This window comes from Morone saxatilis, unplaced genomic scaffold, assembly GCF_004916995.1.
Source record: "Morone saxatilis isolate NCDOM2014 unplaced genomic scaffold, NCSU_SB_2.0 Contig19, whole genome shotgun sequence".
NCBI classification, from domain to species: Eukaryota; Metazoa; Chordata; class Actinopteri; family Moronidae; genus Morone; species Morone saxatilis.
The window spans coordinates 2,139,521-2,155,675 of NW_023339751.1; the positions used below are offsets into that span (position 1 = coordinate 2,139,521).

At 43.8% G+C, this 16,155-nt stretch overlaps 1 protein-coding gene across 1 annotated transcript in view; it reads right to left on the reverse strand.

The window, feature by feature from the left end:
* Positions 1–11,066: 11,066 nt before the first annotated feature.
* Positions 11,067–16,155, reverse strand: part of socs5b (suppressor of cytokine signaling 5b) — a 12,726-nt gene continuing 7,637 nt past the window's right edge. The window contains exon 3 of the mRNA XM_035663119.1: positions 11,067–16,145. Coding sequence (XP_035519012.1) covers positions 15,554–16,145 — 592 coding nt within the window. The 3' untranslated portion in view covers positions 11,067–15,553. The remainder of the gene's footprint in view (positions 16,146–16,155) is intronic.

Below are 16,155 nucleotides of genomic sequence, written 5' to 3' on the forward strand. Positions count from 1 at the left end.
AAGTTTTCTTACATCCCTTAAAATCAAGAAGGCCTTGCAACCCCCGGTTAAGCTTTGGTGACCCCTAAGTGGGGGTCCCGACCACTGGTGTAGGGTAGGTCTTTCCTCTCCTCTGGCACTCATAAAGTTATGAATTTATTGCGTCTGATTTGTTTGGAATAAGTAGAGTAAGTAATGGGTAGGAACAAGGATTACCTCTTGAAAGGATAATTACATTTTCTTTTACAATTGAGGTCTAATAGTTTTTATCATAATTTGACAACAGTTATTTAAACTACTTCATTTGGGAATAAAACTGCCCACAATGTCTCAAATTTGAACCTTGGATTCCATAAATTGTGACGGATGTTTACAATGGACAATGGGTAATAACGGTATTGTTTGACCCCCAACCCTGTTTGGCTAAAATAGCATCTTTTGAGGTTTTGTTTAAAGGATGGCAATATTCTACACTTTGGTTACAGTCAACAGATTGTATGAAAACAGCCAAAACAATGATGTGATAGTTTTGTGTGTCAATACTTTCCAACTTCCTCATGTTTATGGCTCTCAGGGCCAAGCCCATTCATTCCTTCAGAAGATCCAGTTCTTTAAAAACACAAATAACACACATTAATATAGTTTCATGTTCAAAAGGCCAAATAATATGAAAATAGCACCAGCAGGCCATTAAAACAGCAGGAGACTAGATAGAGCATTGGTTGGGGACTATTTTAAGCTGTGTATTATTACACATTTGCTGCTCTGGTGATTATTTGGTGCAGTGGGATGGTGTATGTGGGATTGAGTCAAAATAAACTACAGTGTGTTCATGGTAATGAAGGAACATGTGGTTTTAATAGGAGCTCTGTGGCAAGCAGGAATAAGATATATCCGGCTTTGGATACACACAATACGTGTTTGTAGGGTACATTCATTGATCATTATCATATTTTGAATGTCACCAGACTTATCTTTTAAGTCTTGGACTTATTATTTTCAGAAATTAGTTATATTAGAGACCAAATTAATAACAATGTTAATATAAGAAAGGCCAAAACTACAAAAATACTTGCAAAAAAGTTACAATAACCAGAATTATCCTTCATTATTATTCCTTATACGTACAGTATATAATTTCTGCCACTAGGGCGTCTCTTAAATCAAAACAATAATTAAGTTTGATGATGTGGTGAAGCAGCGTGGGATCATGGGAGTTGTTGTCTTCACCACCATTGCTGATGCAGACGTCCGATGACTAAAATTCTTCATCCTGTTCCAATCTAGTGTTAAAAAGCACCAAGATCTAAACAGTGGGTGGTAAAAATGTGGCTTCANNTCAATATATGACAGCTTCTGGCTGACAACCACAACGCTGACGCAGGCACAAAGGGAATATGACGCAACTCAACTACATATTGCACATAGAGCCAGAGTTTATAGACCTTTTTTATGCCAAAATGTTCCATACTATATCTTTAAATTGTAAAGCTTGAGGGAAACAGTCTGATGTCTGGAAATGTGCCGACAGCATTGGACAAAGCCTGAGTCAGATTACCTGAGAATATGTGGGTAGATATAAAAAGCTGTGACTCAAGGTCGCAGGTTGAGATCCGCAGATGCCCTTGAGCATGTTTCTCAACAAGCAACAGCTCCAGTGGAGTTGCTCAATGACCTGTGGTTGTTTTGGGCAGCTCCCATGCAGGATGTGAAGCCGAGCCTTGCTGAGAAAAGAGCAGCGAGCTCCAAGAATCTTTTCTAGTGAAAAGATAGATTGCAAGAAACAGTGGCTAAAATTACTTTAGAATTCCACCAAAGGAAACTTTTGCCATGCCTCACACTCAGTTGGTTGGAGGCCATTTTTTAAAACAAACAGCATTTAGATAACACGGATAAAAATGAGGTCACGTACAAGATTTAGAGAAGTCCAAGTGAAAATATTCACTGAAAGTGTCATAAAACTGTAGTTCGGCTCGGAGCTTGACTCAACATTCCTTCACAACATCCCTTCAATTTCGATACTACGTCAAAGGAGATCATTCAACACCGCAGGAGCTCATTTATTGTGTTTATTTCCCTGGAGCAGAGTTACGTCACGGTGGACAGACAAAATAAAACATGTCAGCAGCGTGTACACAGCGTATGGGGACCAGATCTGCCAGAGAAAATATGTCAACACATTAACAAAACAAGTGAACCTTCCACAACCTGGGTGGGTTGTGGTCATATAGCTGGTGCCCAGTGGTGTGACAACAGCTGTGTGACTCACTGGGAAACACAGAGAGGGGCCAGTGTGATAGTTAAGTGGTGATTCAACCCCCATCCAACCCCCCCTGCTTAGCCTAGAAGAGACCCTGGGGCCTGGATGAAAAGCCTCTGGGCTCCTTTGTGGTCACCCTTAGCTGATTACTCTTCTGGGAAAGCCGGCCCGGAAAGGAAACCGCAAAACAGCCTAGTTTCTCACTGTCTTGTCTTGATCCCCTCTCGTTTTCTTTGTCTTTCTTGTTGTTTCACTCCGTGGCTCGCAGGACAGTAAAGGGACATGCAGAGGATCCATCAGTGTTGTTACAGTCATTAACAAATTACTAAGGCATTCTAACTGACACAGAAGCCAGGCTTTAGGCGAGTCACTTAGTTATTCAGTTGGTTTAAAGCTGCTCTAATTAGTACTTTTATATCTATAATGGGCCAGATGACTATGAGAAATGTGAACGCTATCACTTGTAGTGACAATTATCACCCGACTCTGCAGCTGCCCCTCAGTCAGCTCTACAGTACAGTGACCAGATCCCAACAAACCAAATGTGGGACAAAGAGTACGTTTGTGTGGGACACCAATACTGAGAGCTAGTTTAAAATGTTGATGTGTCTGTAGGCCTATAACTTCAAAAATAAACATTTTTAGCTAGTAACATCTCTGAGCTTTACCCTCCGGTTGATTCTGTAGCACACAATAGAGCTATTGTCACCCATCGGTTTGTGGAGTCCCGTTTTAAAACCTCCAGTTTGGCGTCATGGTCGTCGCCATGGCAGTCTGTTGGAGCCAGTGGAGGTGACGTACTGCGAGTTGAGCTGCTCTCATTGGCTGTGCAGTTTTCGACCCGTCCGTAGCAGGAAACAATGGCGTCTCGCCTGGTCTCTCTCGTATTCCAGATAAACAATAAAACATGTTACCTCAGTAACAGAATCTAGATCCATATTTGATCAGCACTGCCAGTTTGATCTGAGTTTGGTGAAGACTAAAACTAAAGATTGAGACCATAAACTCATTAGGAAACCGTTTACTGAGCTAATAAATCTAAACCTAAAAAAGTGAGAAGTCGGCTCATTTCTCCATAAGACTGCATGTTATTGGTTTTTATTGCAGCCAATGGAGCTGCCCCCTGCTGGCCATTACATAGAATGCAGGTTTAAGACACTTCCACGTTGGCCCCGAATCACAGACCAGGAAGCTCTGTCCATTATATATACTGTTAGCGGTTAGGCCTTTAGCATGTGAATGACTTTGAATGCAACTTTTCCAGCATCCCACGCTAAATAAATACAGCAAGTCTGAGTCTCTGCTGCAGCTGCATTTCCTTTTCTTTGTGGTAGTTTCCAGCATATTTGTCAAACTCTGCATAGTTGGTGACTTTGTGGTGACTCAATTTTCCGTGTTGGGCGTAACGTAGCAAAGACGGTGACCGGTTAACCTGCACTTGACTCGTGTGTGCACAGCTTTCACCGCCGTTAAATAAAAGCCAGATTTCTGAAAAGTGTCTGCAGTGATTTGATCCAATCAGAATGTGGGACTTTGTCTCAATATGTGGGATGAGGGATAAAAATTCTGTACAGTCCCACACGGTGGTCTACAGAGCTCTTAGCGTCTCAGCTCATTGTTTTAGTTCTTCTAGTTTTGTTCACTCTCACCGCTCTAATCAGCAGCCTGAACCAGAGGCAGGAGACAGAGTTAGCAACTAGCTAGAGGACATAGTGGAGCATTTAGCAGCTAAAGATTCAGCTAACTTGAATGGAGAAAATGCCTTGATCGTGTGCCTCTCTCTATTAGACTTTCCAAATGTTATCGGACCGAATGGATAAAATTCTGTCATTTCGCAGGGGTAGTGATCAAAAAATGGATCCACTGTTTTAAAGCTGTAGTTACAGTTTGGTCACTACGTCAAATTGGCTTCAAAGCCTGGCACTCTTCCTGGGACTTTGGTTTATACCATTTTTAGTCTATTTGCTGCTAGCATTCATATACTTAAAGCAAATTAGGTTGCACGGCGTGTTATTGCACCATGTCGAAAGGCTAAAGTATGTTCGCTATCAGACAGCCTCTCCTTGGTGATGTTGGTCTTACACATGAAAAGTGATGGAAGTGAGGAATTAAAAAAAGGAAGTACAAACCTCTCCACACCTGGTCAATCTTTCCTTAAGTGAGCGAGCTTGTTGGAAAGTTACACTTCCGACGCGGCTCCGTCTGATTCAGCCATAGGAAATGGGGTTTCAGATGCTGTTATATGATCCAGCAAGCACTTTGTTTGAAGCATACTGAGGACCATAGTCTTCTTTCAAACTCTGTGGTGCACCAGATAAGTGGGGTGTAGCTGAGGTCCAGAGAGGTTTAATTGACATTTAAAAGTCAATTGAATTTATTTTGCTGCATTTCAGAAGTCATGTGACATCTCTGAATAAACCCAACAGGGTAAACTACCGATATAGTGTATCTTTGCAACTGCAATTTGACCCCAGGCGGAAGGCAAAACTGTCTACTAACAGGGTTGTTATGGGACTGATTTATACTTATAGCAGCATATGTGGTATACCATTATGTGTGGTAACTTTACTATGCATTTTTATGTTTTACTTTAGCTGTAATGTGGCTTTGGTGAAACTGGGTCTAGTTAAGACAAAAGCAGGCAGAGCCCCAGTTGTTTTTTTCAATATCCACCAGAGAACCTAATACTCAGTGGATTGGAGCAGCTTATTCATAATTCAATTAATTAAAGAGTGACCAGCATTCCCAGTGCCAATGACCCAGGCAGTACCCTGCCATAAGAAAATACAGCTCCACCACATATCCCATAGCTCTACCACAAGGCCTATCTGAGCCCATCGCTCGCCTGTCCTACTGCCTCCATAATGGTGCACCAGCCACCGCAGAGGCCATAGCTCCAGCTCCAGGCCCCATAGCTCCTCCACCGCACTGCCTCTGCCTGCACGGGGAATGAGGGATTAAATATAATGCTCGCATGTCAAATCTGCAACGCAACAGAGAGAGCGAGGAGGAAGGAATTTGTCAGAACTCCATAAACACATACATGGATTCGGCTCCCGATGCCAGCGCTCCGAGCGAGGAGAACTTTCCGGAGGCTCGCTGAGCGACGGGGAGGCCGAGGGTGAGAGTAAGCAGGGCTGCTGAACGAGCCCAGGGTTTAGGCAGAGGCCAGCCAAGCAGCAATGATACACTGCGCTGGAGGAGAAGGACACGGGGGGAATGGGAGAGAAGAAAAGTGGTAGAAATGAGAGCAGAACAAAGGGGAAAGAAGAGGATAGATAGGACATACTAAACCCCTGCAACCCCTATATGCCCCCAAACCCCCTATATGTACGTATAGAAAGAGACTGAGATAGGATCAGGGAGGGAGACAGTAATAGAGAACGAGAAGGAGTGAAAGAGGGGGGAAAGACAGAGGAATTAACAGGACATGCCCACTGAAATTTTCCAGCGTCTCTGCCAGAGAACAAAAAAAAAAAAAAGAGGTCAGTCCAGATGCCGTTCACTGACTGTTCACATGTGGTCCAACTTCTCTGCAGCGGAGGGGTGGAGAGATTGACGAAGAAAAGGGGTGTCGAAGAAGGAGTTTAAGCGTGGTTCGGAGGGGAGGAGGGAGGTGTGGGGGGGATATAAATGGCTTTAATCATATTATGTGAAGAAGAACCTGGACTTCATTTTACCAGCAGATGTTGAACAGGTGGGGAATCAGCTTTCCAGGAGGTCTGTCGGGGGCAGAGGTCATGAGGTGAAGCCACCACTAACTGTAATCTGTTCAGACGTGTGAATCAGATCCAGTAATAGTTATAGATCAATAAATTTGACATGTAGCAAGGGCAAAACAAAGTTGAAAAATGGACTGATGGATCTTCCTCTTTGAGCCCCAGTATAGCTGCCTCCACTCTCCTGCTCCAGACGACTGTGCGATCGGCCCTGTTGCTCTTGGCTCGGTCGGTGGAAGAGGAGCAGCCTCCATGGCCCGGCCCTCCTCGGCCCTCTCAGCCACTGGGAGGTGAGCTCCGCAGTGGGTGTAAAATACTGTCGGGCGGATATATTTCTGCAATGAAATATGGATGTAAGCCTTGTGTGAGCGCGCGCCTGTCTGTTTACGTGCGCCCACGCAAGGTTAACTGGAGGTCAACGCTCACTTTGCCGCCACAGACTTGGCGGCGCTCCAACGTTGGAAAAGCAGCAGCAGTGTCTCTCTACTCACTCTCTGTCCTCTCTCTGTGCTCTTCCTTCTCGTCCTCTTCTTCCTGCCAGCGTTGCTGTAGTTTGCGTGCAGATAACACGCAGGGAGCCATGTGGTGTGTATCTGTGTTGAGCTCTGGGCTTAGCACTGTGGGAGTGGGGAGAAATGTGGGCTCAGAGCACGAGAAGTGAAGGAAATGAAAAGCCTAACTAGTTCACAAGTGAGACAGGAGTCAGATGAGCCCAAGGAAATATGACAGGAGCAAACTTTTCCCCACACACGCTGCTGATGATTTCAGAAAACGGGGCTGTAAAACTGTCCGTGCAGATAGTAAACACTAAAAATATGAAATAATAACTCCCCTCATTGCCAAATATGTTGCAATCTTTTGGGATTATTTGCTTTCTTACTGAGAATTAAATGAGAAAAAAATCTAGTACCACTATCATGTATGTACACTGAGCCTTAGCTTAGCTTAGCATTAAGGCTGGAAACAGCTAGCCTGGCTCTGCCCAAAAGGTAACAAAATTAGCCTACAAGCACTTTTAAACTCTAACTTATGAACTCTGTTCAAAACAAACAAGATAAAACATGTTAATCAGTGAGCTTCAGAGGTGCTGGTAGGTGGTCTGACAGAGCCAGGCTAGCTGTTGCCTGTTTATTTACACTTATTTGTGTAAAGGCAGCTAAACAACAATATTAGATTGTTTTTTAAAGGTTACCATCCTTTTCTAGACTTATGCAGTGAGCCACACAACATAAGGTTTTGTTCCAAGGTTGGATTCCTAGTTATTGACTGTTTTTGTGGGTTTTGAATGAGGTTTTCTTACTTCTGGAACACAACCTGGAAGTTCCCGACTAACTTCGGCTCTCTGTAAAGTACTAGTGAGCTGCAGAGGTGCTGCTAGGCAGATTATGTTACCTTTGTACACTGCCAAGCTATGTGGAACCGGGCTATTTAAGTGTGTTGAATAAGTGCTTCTTACCCAAAAAGCACTGCGTTTCTGTGTGAACCCTCATTATCAAATGACATAAAAACACAAAACAAGGTTCTTGGCAAGAAGAAAAGTTTTATCTTGAAAGCAGTGCGATAGTTCTCACCCTTGACATCGTCTTTTGATGCTGCTGCCAACAACAACTGCTTATTGCAGCTCAATGTGCCAACCAGAGATAGACAGAGTGTACAGCAGAGGCCAGCACGCCGGGCCGATAAGGAGGCGTCTCAGACAGCTGACTGGGCCACACTCAAGATGAAATCTGGAGGGTTTGGCTTGCTGATGTACTGACAAGACCTTCATCATCTGCAGTCCTCCTCCTCTCGCCAGTGACCCACATCCAACTCCAGATTCCACAACTTATTGCTGGAGAGTTATTGCTTGGTTTCTATTCTGGTTGTGCCAGAGGGTTTAACAGGAGACGGTGTTTTGAGAGCGCGGATACGAGCGCACTGTAGTAAATTTATGTGAGTTTGTTACAGAGTTTTGATGGTTTCTCGTCCTCTTTGAGCCCACAGGAAGTTTGCTGCCCTGCATGGTAGCTTACCCTCACCCTCACCCTCCTCCTGGGTGAGCGTCAATTATTCATAAGCCTTGGGTAGCTAACTTGAAACCGATAACCCACATGCTATTTATACTTCATTTCAAATGAACAAATACTTAACTGTGAAGTTCCAGGCAGCTTGGTCGTGTCTGTCTGCATAGCTGCTGCTGGGCTCACTGAGGGGGTTAGGCTGAAGGTATGGCAGGGGGGAGGAGGAGTGTGTGGGGGAGGAGGTGTATTGGAACCAGCAGCTGCACACTATAGGTGAGACTACAAGGCAGTAACCTGTAACTGGAGAGATTCTCATTCTCCTCAGTGCTCATTTTTGTATGAATTAGTTGCTCTGAATAAAAGCTGTATTTACTTACTTTACTCCATTTGCTTTATTCCCATATTTGTTTTCTGTATCCTGTTAGTTGCTGATGCAAAGAAGTTTGTCGATCAGAATCATCCAGATCGATTCAAATGTGGACCTAAAATAAACAATATTTGTAGACGGAAATAAATCAAAGAACAGGGAAGAATAAATCAGTTTTTAAATATGATTTATTTTAGTACTTTTACTTATTTTCTGTAAATTGTATTGGTGTAACGTTTTCTTTGGGCAGGTGGGAGGCACAGTGTTATCCCATCATCCTCTGTGTCTTACAGGCTGGTTGTGAGGGCTTTATGCAATTTACAGCTAGAAGAAAACCCACTGGTGAAGCCATTTTTGCCCTTTCTGGGTCCACAGGTCGAGTCCAGGGGAATCTCCATCAACGTATAACAACAGGGTTCCCACTTTCCAGGACATTTTCAAGGAGTTTTCTTGCCCACAAACAGTAATTAATTAATTTACCTGGAGGCCTGGTACTGACACATTTAACCCCAGCTTTTATCCTCCTTCATGAAGGCTGATTACAGGTAGGTGGGACAATCGGCTTGAGCTCGCTTTGGTGGTGCTCTTGGCCGCTCTCACCGCAGCAGATTTTTCCACTGCGGTCTCCAACAAACTGACTACAGTTTACGACAGCTTTCTTCTAACATTGATGACTCGACGTCAAAATAGATCACCACAAGTGAAGTATCATCCTACCAAGAGTCGGGTTTCAAACTAAATAAGCACAAAGGTTTACAGGTGATCTGAGCGAGGGATTTTTCAGGATACTTGGTCATTTTAATACATTTTCCAGGTTTTCCAGGTGTGTGGGAACCCTGAACAATCACTGAACATGAACATTTCTGTAGCTTGCTTTAGTAAAGCAGCCTCATTGCCTCTAAGCCGCGACTCGGAGCTGCAGCAGTTTTTATTTTAGCTGCTGAATGAGTGTGTGAGCGCGCACTCATTGTTAAATGCCTGGAATTTCCTTGTTAAGGACTTAATGGACTATGTATGAAATTGAGGTTATTTTTATATCCGTTGGCATTTAAATTGACAATATGTGGGAATATATGTGGTGATATTGAGATTCTCATGTCAAATTTAGATTTTAAAAGTGGTGAAAGTAAATTATGTGACTTTTAGGTCTCACTAAATTCAAAGTATGTTGTCACATTTGATTTTATAAAGTTATATCGCTCTTTATATAAACAGCCACAGGGATTAAAAGTGGGTTATTACTCAATCAGTGCTGCCACGAGAGAATGAAATGATTTAAGTGTGATGTTATCAACATGTTAGTGGGAAACTTGACTACACTGCTGAAGTACAGTTTATTTGGAATATGTACTGGAAGTGGAGCCTTTGCCTTCAGTGATTCACCACCACACGTCCCCAAATCACAGCCTGACTCACTGCTAGATCACAAGGAGTGTACTGCGTCATGATAAAGAAAAACCATACTCAATAGTATATCATGGGCCAGTGTGGATTACACTTAACAGTTTTATTTGGAATATTAAGACAATGAAGCATAAGCCAAGCACCAAGAGTGACAGCTACAAGTGTCGCATCATACGGCTCTTAAAAATGAACAGGTTATACTGGAAAACGACTGTTTTTTTTTCTCTCTTTGAATGGTGAAGCAGATACACAGAACAGACAGTGAAATGTGAACATGATTATGCCATTTACACGCTCCAAATCCTACCTGACATCAAGAAGGGAGGGGAAAAAAGGGGGGAAGAAAAGGAAAGAAAAAAGCGAGGAAAAAGCAGAAGAAAATGGAACAGCGATATTCGCCTGACGACAGCTCGGTCAGCCTGTGGCGGTGGCTGTGGCCCCCAGGATTTAAAGGGCTCTTTGTGATTGGTCAGAACGAATAAGGCGGTCTGGGAACACGGCGGTGCTGCAGAGTGACAACCATTAGTTCCCATCATTGTCAAGTCCTGTTGCCTCGGCACCCACATCCACACAGCAACCAATGTGCACATACAGCATTAAAGTGACAGAGGATTGCAACCATTGTTACACTACACTCCATTGCATATTAGGGAGAAGTAATAATGAAAAATAATAATTCTTTCATACATCTTTTTCTGTTTGCATATAGCACTTGACCCAGCTTTCTAAAATATATATGGGAACATGAAACATGTTTAAAATATCTTTTTTTCTTTTTTGTTTGTTTGTCCTCTAAGAGCTAAAACCACGAGTACCGAGGTGGGGCGGGGTAGGAGTCCTTTATCGGGGGGGTGTTGCTGTAGTTTAATGGGGACAGCTAGCGACGCGACCAGCCTGTCTCTCATCCAGACCAGACCCAGTGGTTTCTTGCCACAAACGAGGCTCTCATAGTGCAGCTACATAGTGTCACACTAATGACAATATAAGGTCAAAATAGTTCAATTCACGGCATTTTGTTAATTTTTTTTATTTTTATTAAGAACATAGAATATACACGTAAACACCCATCTTTGCTTTCCCTTTCATGGCTAACACAGAAAGGGTGGTGCTGGCTAAATGTGGTCCATGTTTACACATCCCTGGCGTAGGGGGCGGGGGCGTGCCGATGTGTGTCAATACCTGGGGTAGTGCAGGTGTCCAAAGAAATGTGATAGTAAGTGTGTGCAAAACGTTACGCGTGTTCCAGACAGTTAATGCACCACAGAAGAATAAAACTTCTTTTCATCAGGCTCCTATTATATCACTCCATCATCCGTCATACGTACAATGTTTTTTTGTTTTTTTTCCTCTCTCTCTCCTAAATCTACGGGTTATATGGCAAACATGTGCTACGGTTAATGTCAGATATTTCCCATGGGGAAAAGTGGGTTGCGAGGGTCCTGGGACTCTCCTTGCAATGGGCCTGCCTGAGAATAATGAGGGGGTGGGACGGAGGGTGTGGGGGGGTTCAAAGAGGCATTGTTCATAGGAGTCACTGTCATCACCCCTCACGGTCGACTCTAGCTTCCCCTCCACTGGAACCCTCCGTGTGGCTCTGTCCATACACTAATATAGTCCCACGCACGCACCGAGTCTGCAGCGCGGTGGAGGACGCAACTCCATCGACACGGCTTACGACGCCTGAACAAAAGTGAAATATTTTAGGACCACCGGCTTTTTTTTTCTTTCACACAAGTCTCGCCATCTTGAGATAAAACACAAACAGTGCTGTCTGGAAATATTTGGACGGTAGAAGGTTCTTCAGTTGTTTCGGCTCTGTAATGCAGCATATTGGTGACGAAGCAGTGACTATAAACAGGTTCAAGTGCCAACTCTCTGCTTTTGGTATGTTTAAGAGTGTTGATACTGGATGTATAGAGCGGGAATTGTAGCCGTTTTCATATGCAATGCCCCAATTTTAGGTCAAAGCAGCGGGATGTTTCACATGTTTTAGACCAGACTGAAGGCATAAAAATACCAAAAGAAGCAGCTCATGTCTGCTCACATACATGAGCATGTTATAGAATTCAGCAGTGGCTGATTGCAAAAGATCTTCAACTAAATGCTTAATATGATGACTTAAGTTTGTACAAGAAGCAGCACAATTCCTACCACGTTCACCCAATATTTATGCACTCTTTAAAGTTAAAGCTTTGAGTTGTCATTAAGCCCACCTGTCGTTTCAAATCCAATATACTGAAGAGCAAACACAACAGAAAAAAAGCCCACTTTCCTAATACTTGCAGACTGTACTGTATAACACAAATACACAATTAAAGTGCTATTTACTTCAACAAATCCCTAGCCCACTCTGTGAGCACGCTGTTGCCACAACAGGGCTCTCAGTGAGCCTGCTCCATCTCTCCTCCTCCTCCTGCTCCTTAACTTCAGCCTAACATCGCCCTGGCAGGGTTGGATAGAGAGTAGAGGGTAGGACAAACAGGCCTTAGTTCGCTCTGCACCACCCACAGTCACCTCCACATCAGCACAGGGATGTTAGGGATGTGGCCAGATGGGAGAGAGCGCAGTTGGATATAATAACAAAAAAAAGGCCTCCTTCAGCCACACAGCAGCCATAAGGCAACAGAGTGGCCCTTTTAGTACCCAGTAAATTTATATCCCAACATGGTAAAATTAGCCTGTGATTAGTGCCTGCAAGAGGGGTGGGGCACTGTAGGGAGTTGTATGCTATTGCTAGGAAGTAGCCTGATAGGACAGGTGACAGTGAGCAAGATAGTACGATGTGCGCTTTCATATAGATATACATTTCTTCTCTTTGACAGTGTGGATGCTAAAAAATCCTGAAAAGTGCACGGACGAGCAACTCAAAATGTCGACCTCATTCCCCTTCGGCTTAACACTCACTCACTCACTCCTGCCACTCGGACACATACGGGGATTCAAGCTTTCTGAGAACAAAGTGCAGGGCAGTGGAACATTTTTGGGACTTTTATGTGAGGAAATGTTCTGATCACAATACAGTGAATAAAAGGTTCAAACTGGCTAGAGACCGTCACCAATTAGCTTTTACCACCTGCATAACAAAAGGTCTACTGTCGTATGGAGCTGACTTCCACTCCGTTTGTAAATCTGAAATATAGTTTTCGCTTTATTTCAACACCACTGAGCACATTAATAAGCTTCAGCCTACTAGTTATTACAGATAGCTGTGTTTGAGAGCTTTGGTCACAGACTCAGATATTCATGGGTAAAGAAACTTGTTCATGATTCATCCTCACAGACGAGAACTACAATAACCTTTAACACGTATGCGGGCTGATAGAAACACGACTGAGCGAACACACAAACTAAAATATGAACTAGTTTGAAAACGTACAGATTACCCAGTGATCATGATCTCATGCTTTAATATTTCAGTTTTGCAGATTACCTGCAGGGTTTTCATCTACATACTTTCCAATTAATGATATTTATGTTATAAAACTCTTCTCTGAATGCCTTAAAGGAACCACGTCTTCTATTAGAAGTTCAACAAATGTAGTTTTAAAAAGCCAGGTAATGTGTATTTCCTACTAATCAAGAATAAAAACAAACAGTGTTGCTGATGGCGAACTTGGGCATCAGAAGCTGGATAATTCAGATAAAAATGCTCACAGTGAAGAGTTAACCTTCATGCCCTCTCACTCGGATCTGTTTGTCAAGTTGCGGACAAGAACCACATGTGAGGGATATCTTGCACTGAAATATGCTACAATAGGGCTGGCATTGGACCCACTAACAAACCTAATACTACCATACAGGCCATAATGTGGCAAGAGACTAATGCATGCATTAGTGAGTGACAACAGATGTTAACTAATACAACTTATCATTTCAGTAATCTGTCATAGCTTAATCAACGTAGCACCACTACAATTGTATCCGTTAGAAAAACTTACTAAGCACCATTAGTAAGTGAGCTTAGAGCATCGTTATTATTCTCTTCAGTCTCATTTGATGGCATCCGAAGCACCTCCTGCTCCAAGTCTGGACTACAGAGCAAATTATTATGGAACGAGATCAATGGTTCTCTAAAAAAAGGCACATAGGTTACACTTATTTTCTCTTCACAACGAGAACATAATGGAAATGACCGGCTAGCCAGCAGTGTTTTTATCCCAAAGTCACACAACTGAAATCATTCAGATTCCATAACTAAAGCCCTCAAGAGATACCTCTCGAGAGTTGAGTGTTGCCCGCACTCGATGCTGTAACTAGGACTATAAATGCGACTGGGCTACGAGGGGATTTGTCGGAGTTGAGAGCTTGAGAGTCAGAAGTTGCAACTCCCAAGAAAAGGGGTACATCAGCTCTTTCCTGCTGGTGACACAGCGCTTCATAAAAAGAGCTCAAAAGAAATATCAATTAGTAAGGAAAAGGGCAATATGGGAGTTGTCGTTCACAATTTTAACAAGCAGATTCTTGTTGAGTGTCACGTGAGGTTAAATGTGCTCCCCATGATCTTTGACCATATGGGGTCTCCCATGAAAAAAACAAGCCTCACTAGTTTGAGCAGATCATGTTTGGAAGGGACATTTTGAACTTTCATAGTTTTCATCGACTACACATGTTCCCTTAATTCATCTGCAAAGCCTTATTAGCATTCCTTACTGTAACCGAAGTGCAAAGCCATCTGCACCAATGTTTCAAGTGTCTCGTGAAGAAAAAATGACAAAATGGGATGCGGTGGGGGGGGGGTGAAGCTGTCCGTATGCCAGATGCCACCAAAAGATACAAACTGAAGGGAGCAGGTGAGTAAAACTAAATTATAAAACACAATTCAATAAACACTGCTCAAACGTTAGCATAGGAGCTAACTTTCATTCAGGAAGAAGTACATGCACAATAGTGTGCACAGAGCTGAAGTGCCTGTGGCCAGTGACTGCTCTGACAACTGTAACAATGGCAAGAGTTGTCAAATTATTTCCTTACAATAATGTTCTGAAAGCAATGCCGCTCAGTGGGAATAAAGTTTAGCTTGCTCACAAAATAGGACACAGCAGACTGATTTATTATTCATCACTCACTGTTACTGCTTAAAGAAGAGCTAGTGTTTTTTAAGGACTAATCAATAGTCCTTAGAAAGCACGTCGTTTCCCTGATGTGCTGTCCTGAACTCTATGGACCCTCCCAGAATCTGTCCCTGTCTCTGGCTGATTCTCATGCGTGCAAAAGGGATGGCAAAGAATGTGCCTTATGTAGCTCTATCCATGGGACAAGCTCTGACTGCAATAGACCAATAGCACCTCCAGTTGCCCTCTCAACCCACACACACACACCTTAAAACCCTTTTGGGGAAGGTGCTCCACTAGGTGCTTTGACAAGCTAAGGAAGAAAAAATAAAAACAGAGAAAGCACAAAGTGAACTGTACAATGTAGCCATGTGGGCCTAAATAGCAATTTGGGATGAACAAGGGAGGCATGCAGGCAGGTCTACAGGCAGGGTGATGTTGTGGGATCAGGCAGACATTTAGCACAAAGCAGGAGAGAAAAGACACAAAGCACTGATATTTGTGCCTTCCCTCCCTGTCGAAACAACCTGTCCAACACAAAAACGTGTGCTTGCCAGGCAGCGTTATACTGAATATAATCATATGTATTTTCTGTGATGTAAATAATAACTAAAACAAAGATTAGAATGAATCTTGTATAGCTTGTTACATTTAAATTCCACCCCCCTCCAGAAAGAGAGCCATGTCAGTATAGCCTCTAATTGGCTAACGAGGAATTTCTCAAGTTCTGTAATCCTCCTGCAGTGTGTGTACAGGCGTTGGAGAAGGCCACCCTATTTGACCTTGAGTGGCGGTTCCCTCTCCAGCCAGCGAACTCGTACTTTCTGTTTATAGTGATACTCCTTGAGGAAGTCCTGCATTGCAGGGGGCAACGGCAGAGAGCCTATACCATCGTAAGTGGTCCAGCGGCAGATGGCGGCTCGTGCCAGGTGCTGCAGGCCGAAGGGAAAGGTCCGATGGAGAGGCGCTGTGAGCAGCGGTTCGAAAAACATGCAGGCGCTGGGGTCCTTGTAGTGCTCCAGCAGTCCTGTCATAGTGGGAGCATGGAAGACACAAGGGTCGTGGGCGTCGAAGCTGAAGTTGTGGTTCCACTGCTCGATGCGGGCGTGCAGAGAGCGGTTGTAACGGCGGAAGCTAACGGAGAAGAGGTAGTCCTCCTGGGCGGAGTCACGCAGCAGGAAGGTGCCCTCTGGCCGTCCGTCCAGCAGCGCCTCAGCCTCGTAGCGGTCCATCACGCCCCAGTAGCAGGGCAGAGCTGTGATCTGCAACAGGTCCGGCACCAGGCAGTGGATGTAGTCTATCTGGGTGTGAACCTTCCAGGGCCCTGGCTGCTGCCGGCTAAGGTGCCCGTCCCCTGAGGCGTGCCTCTGCTTGG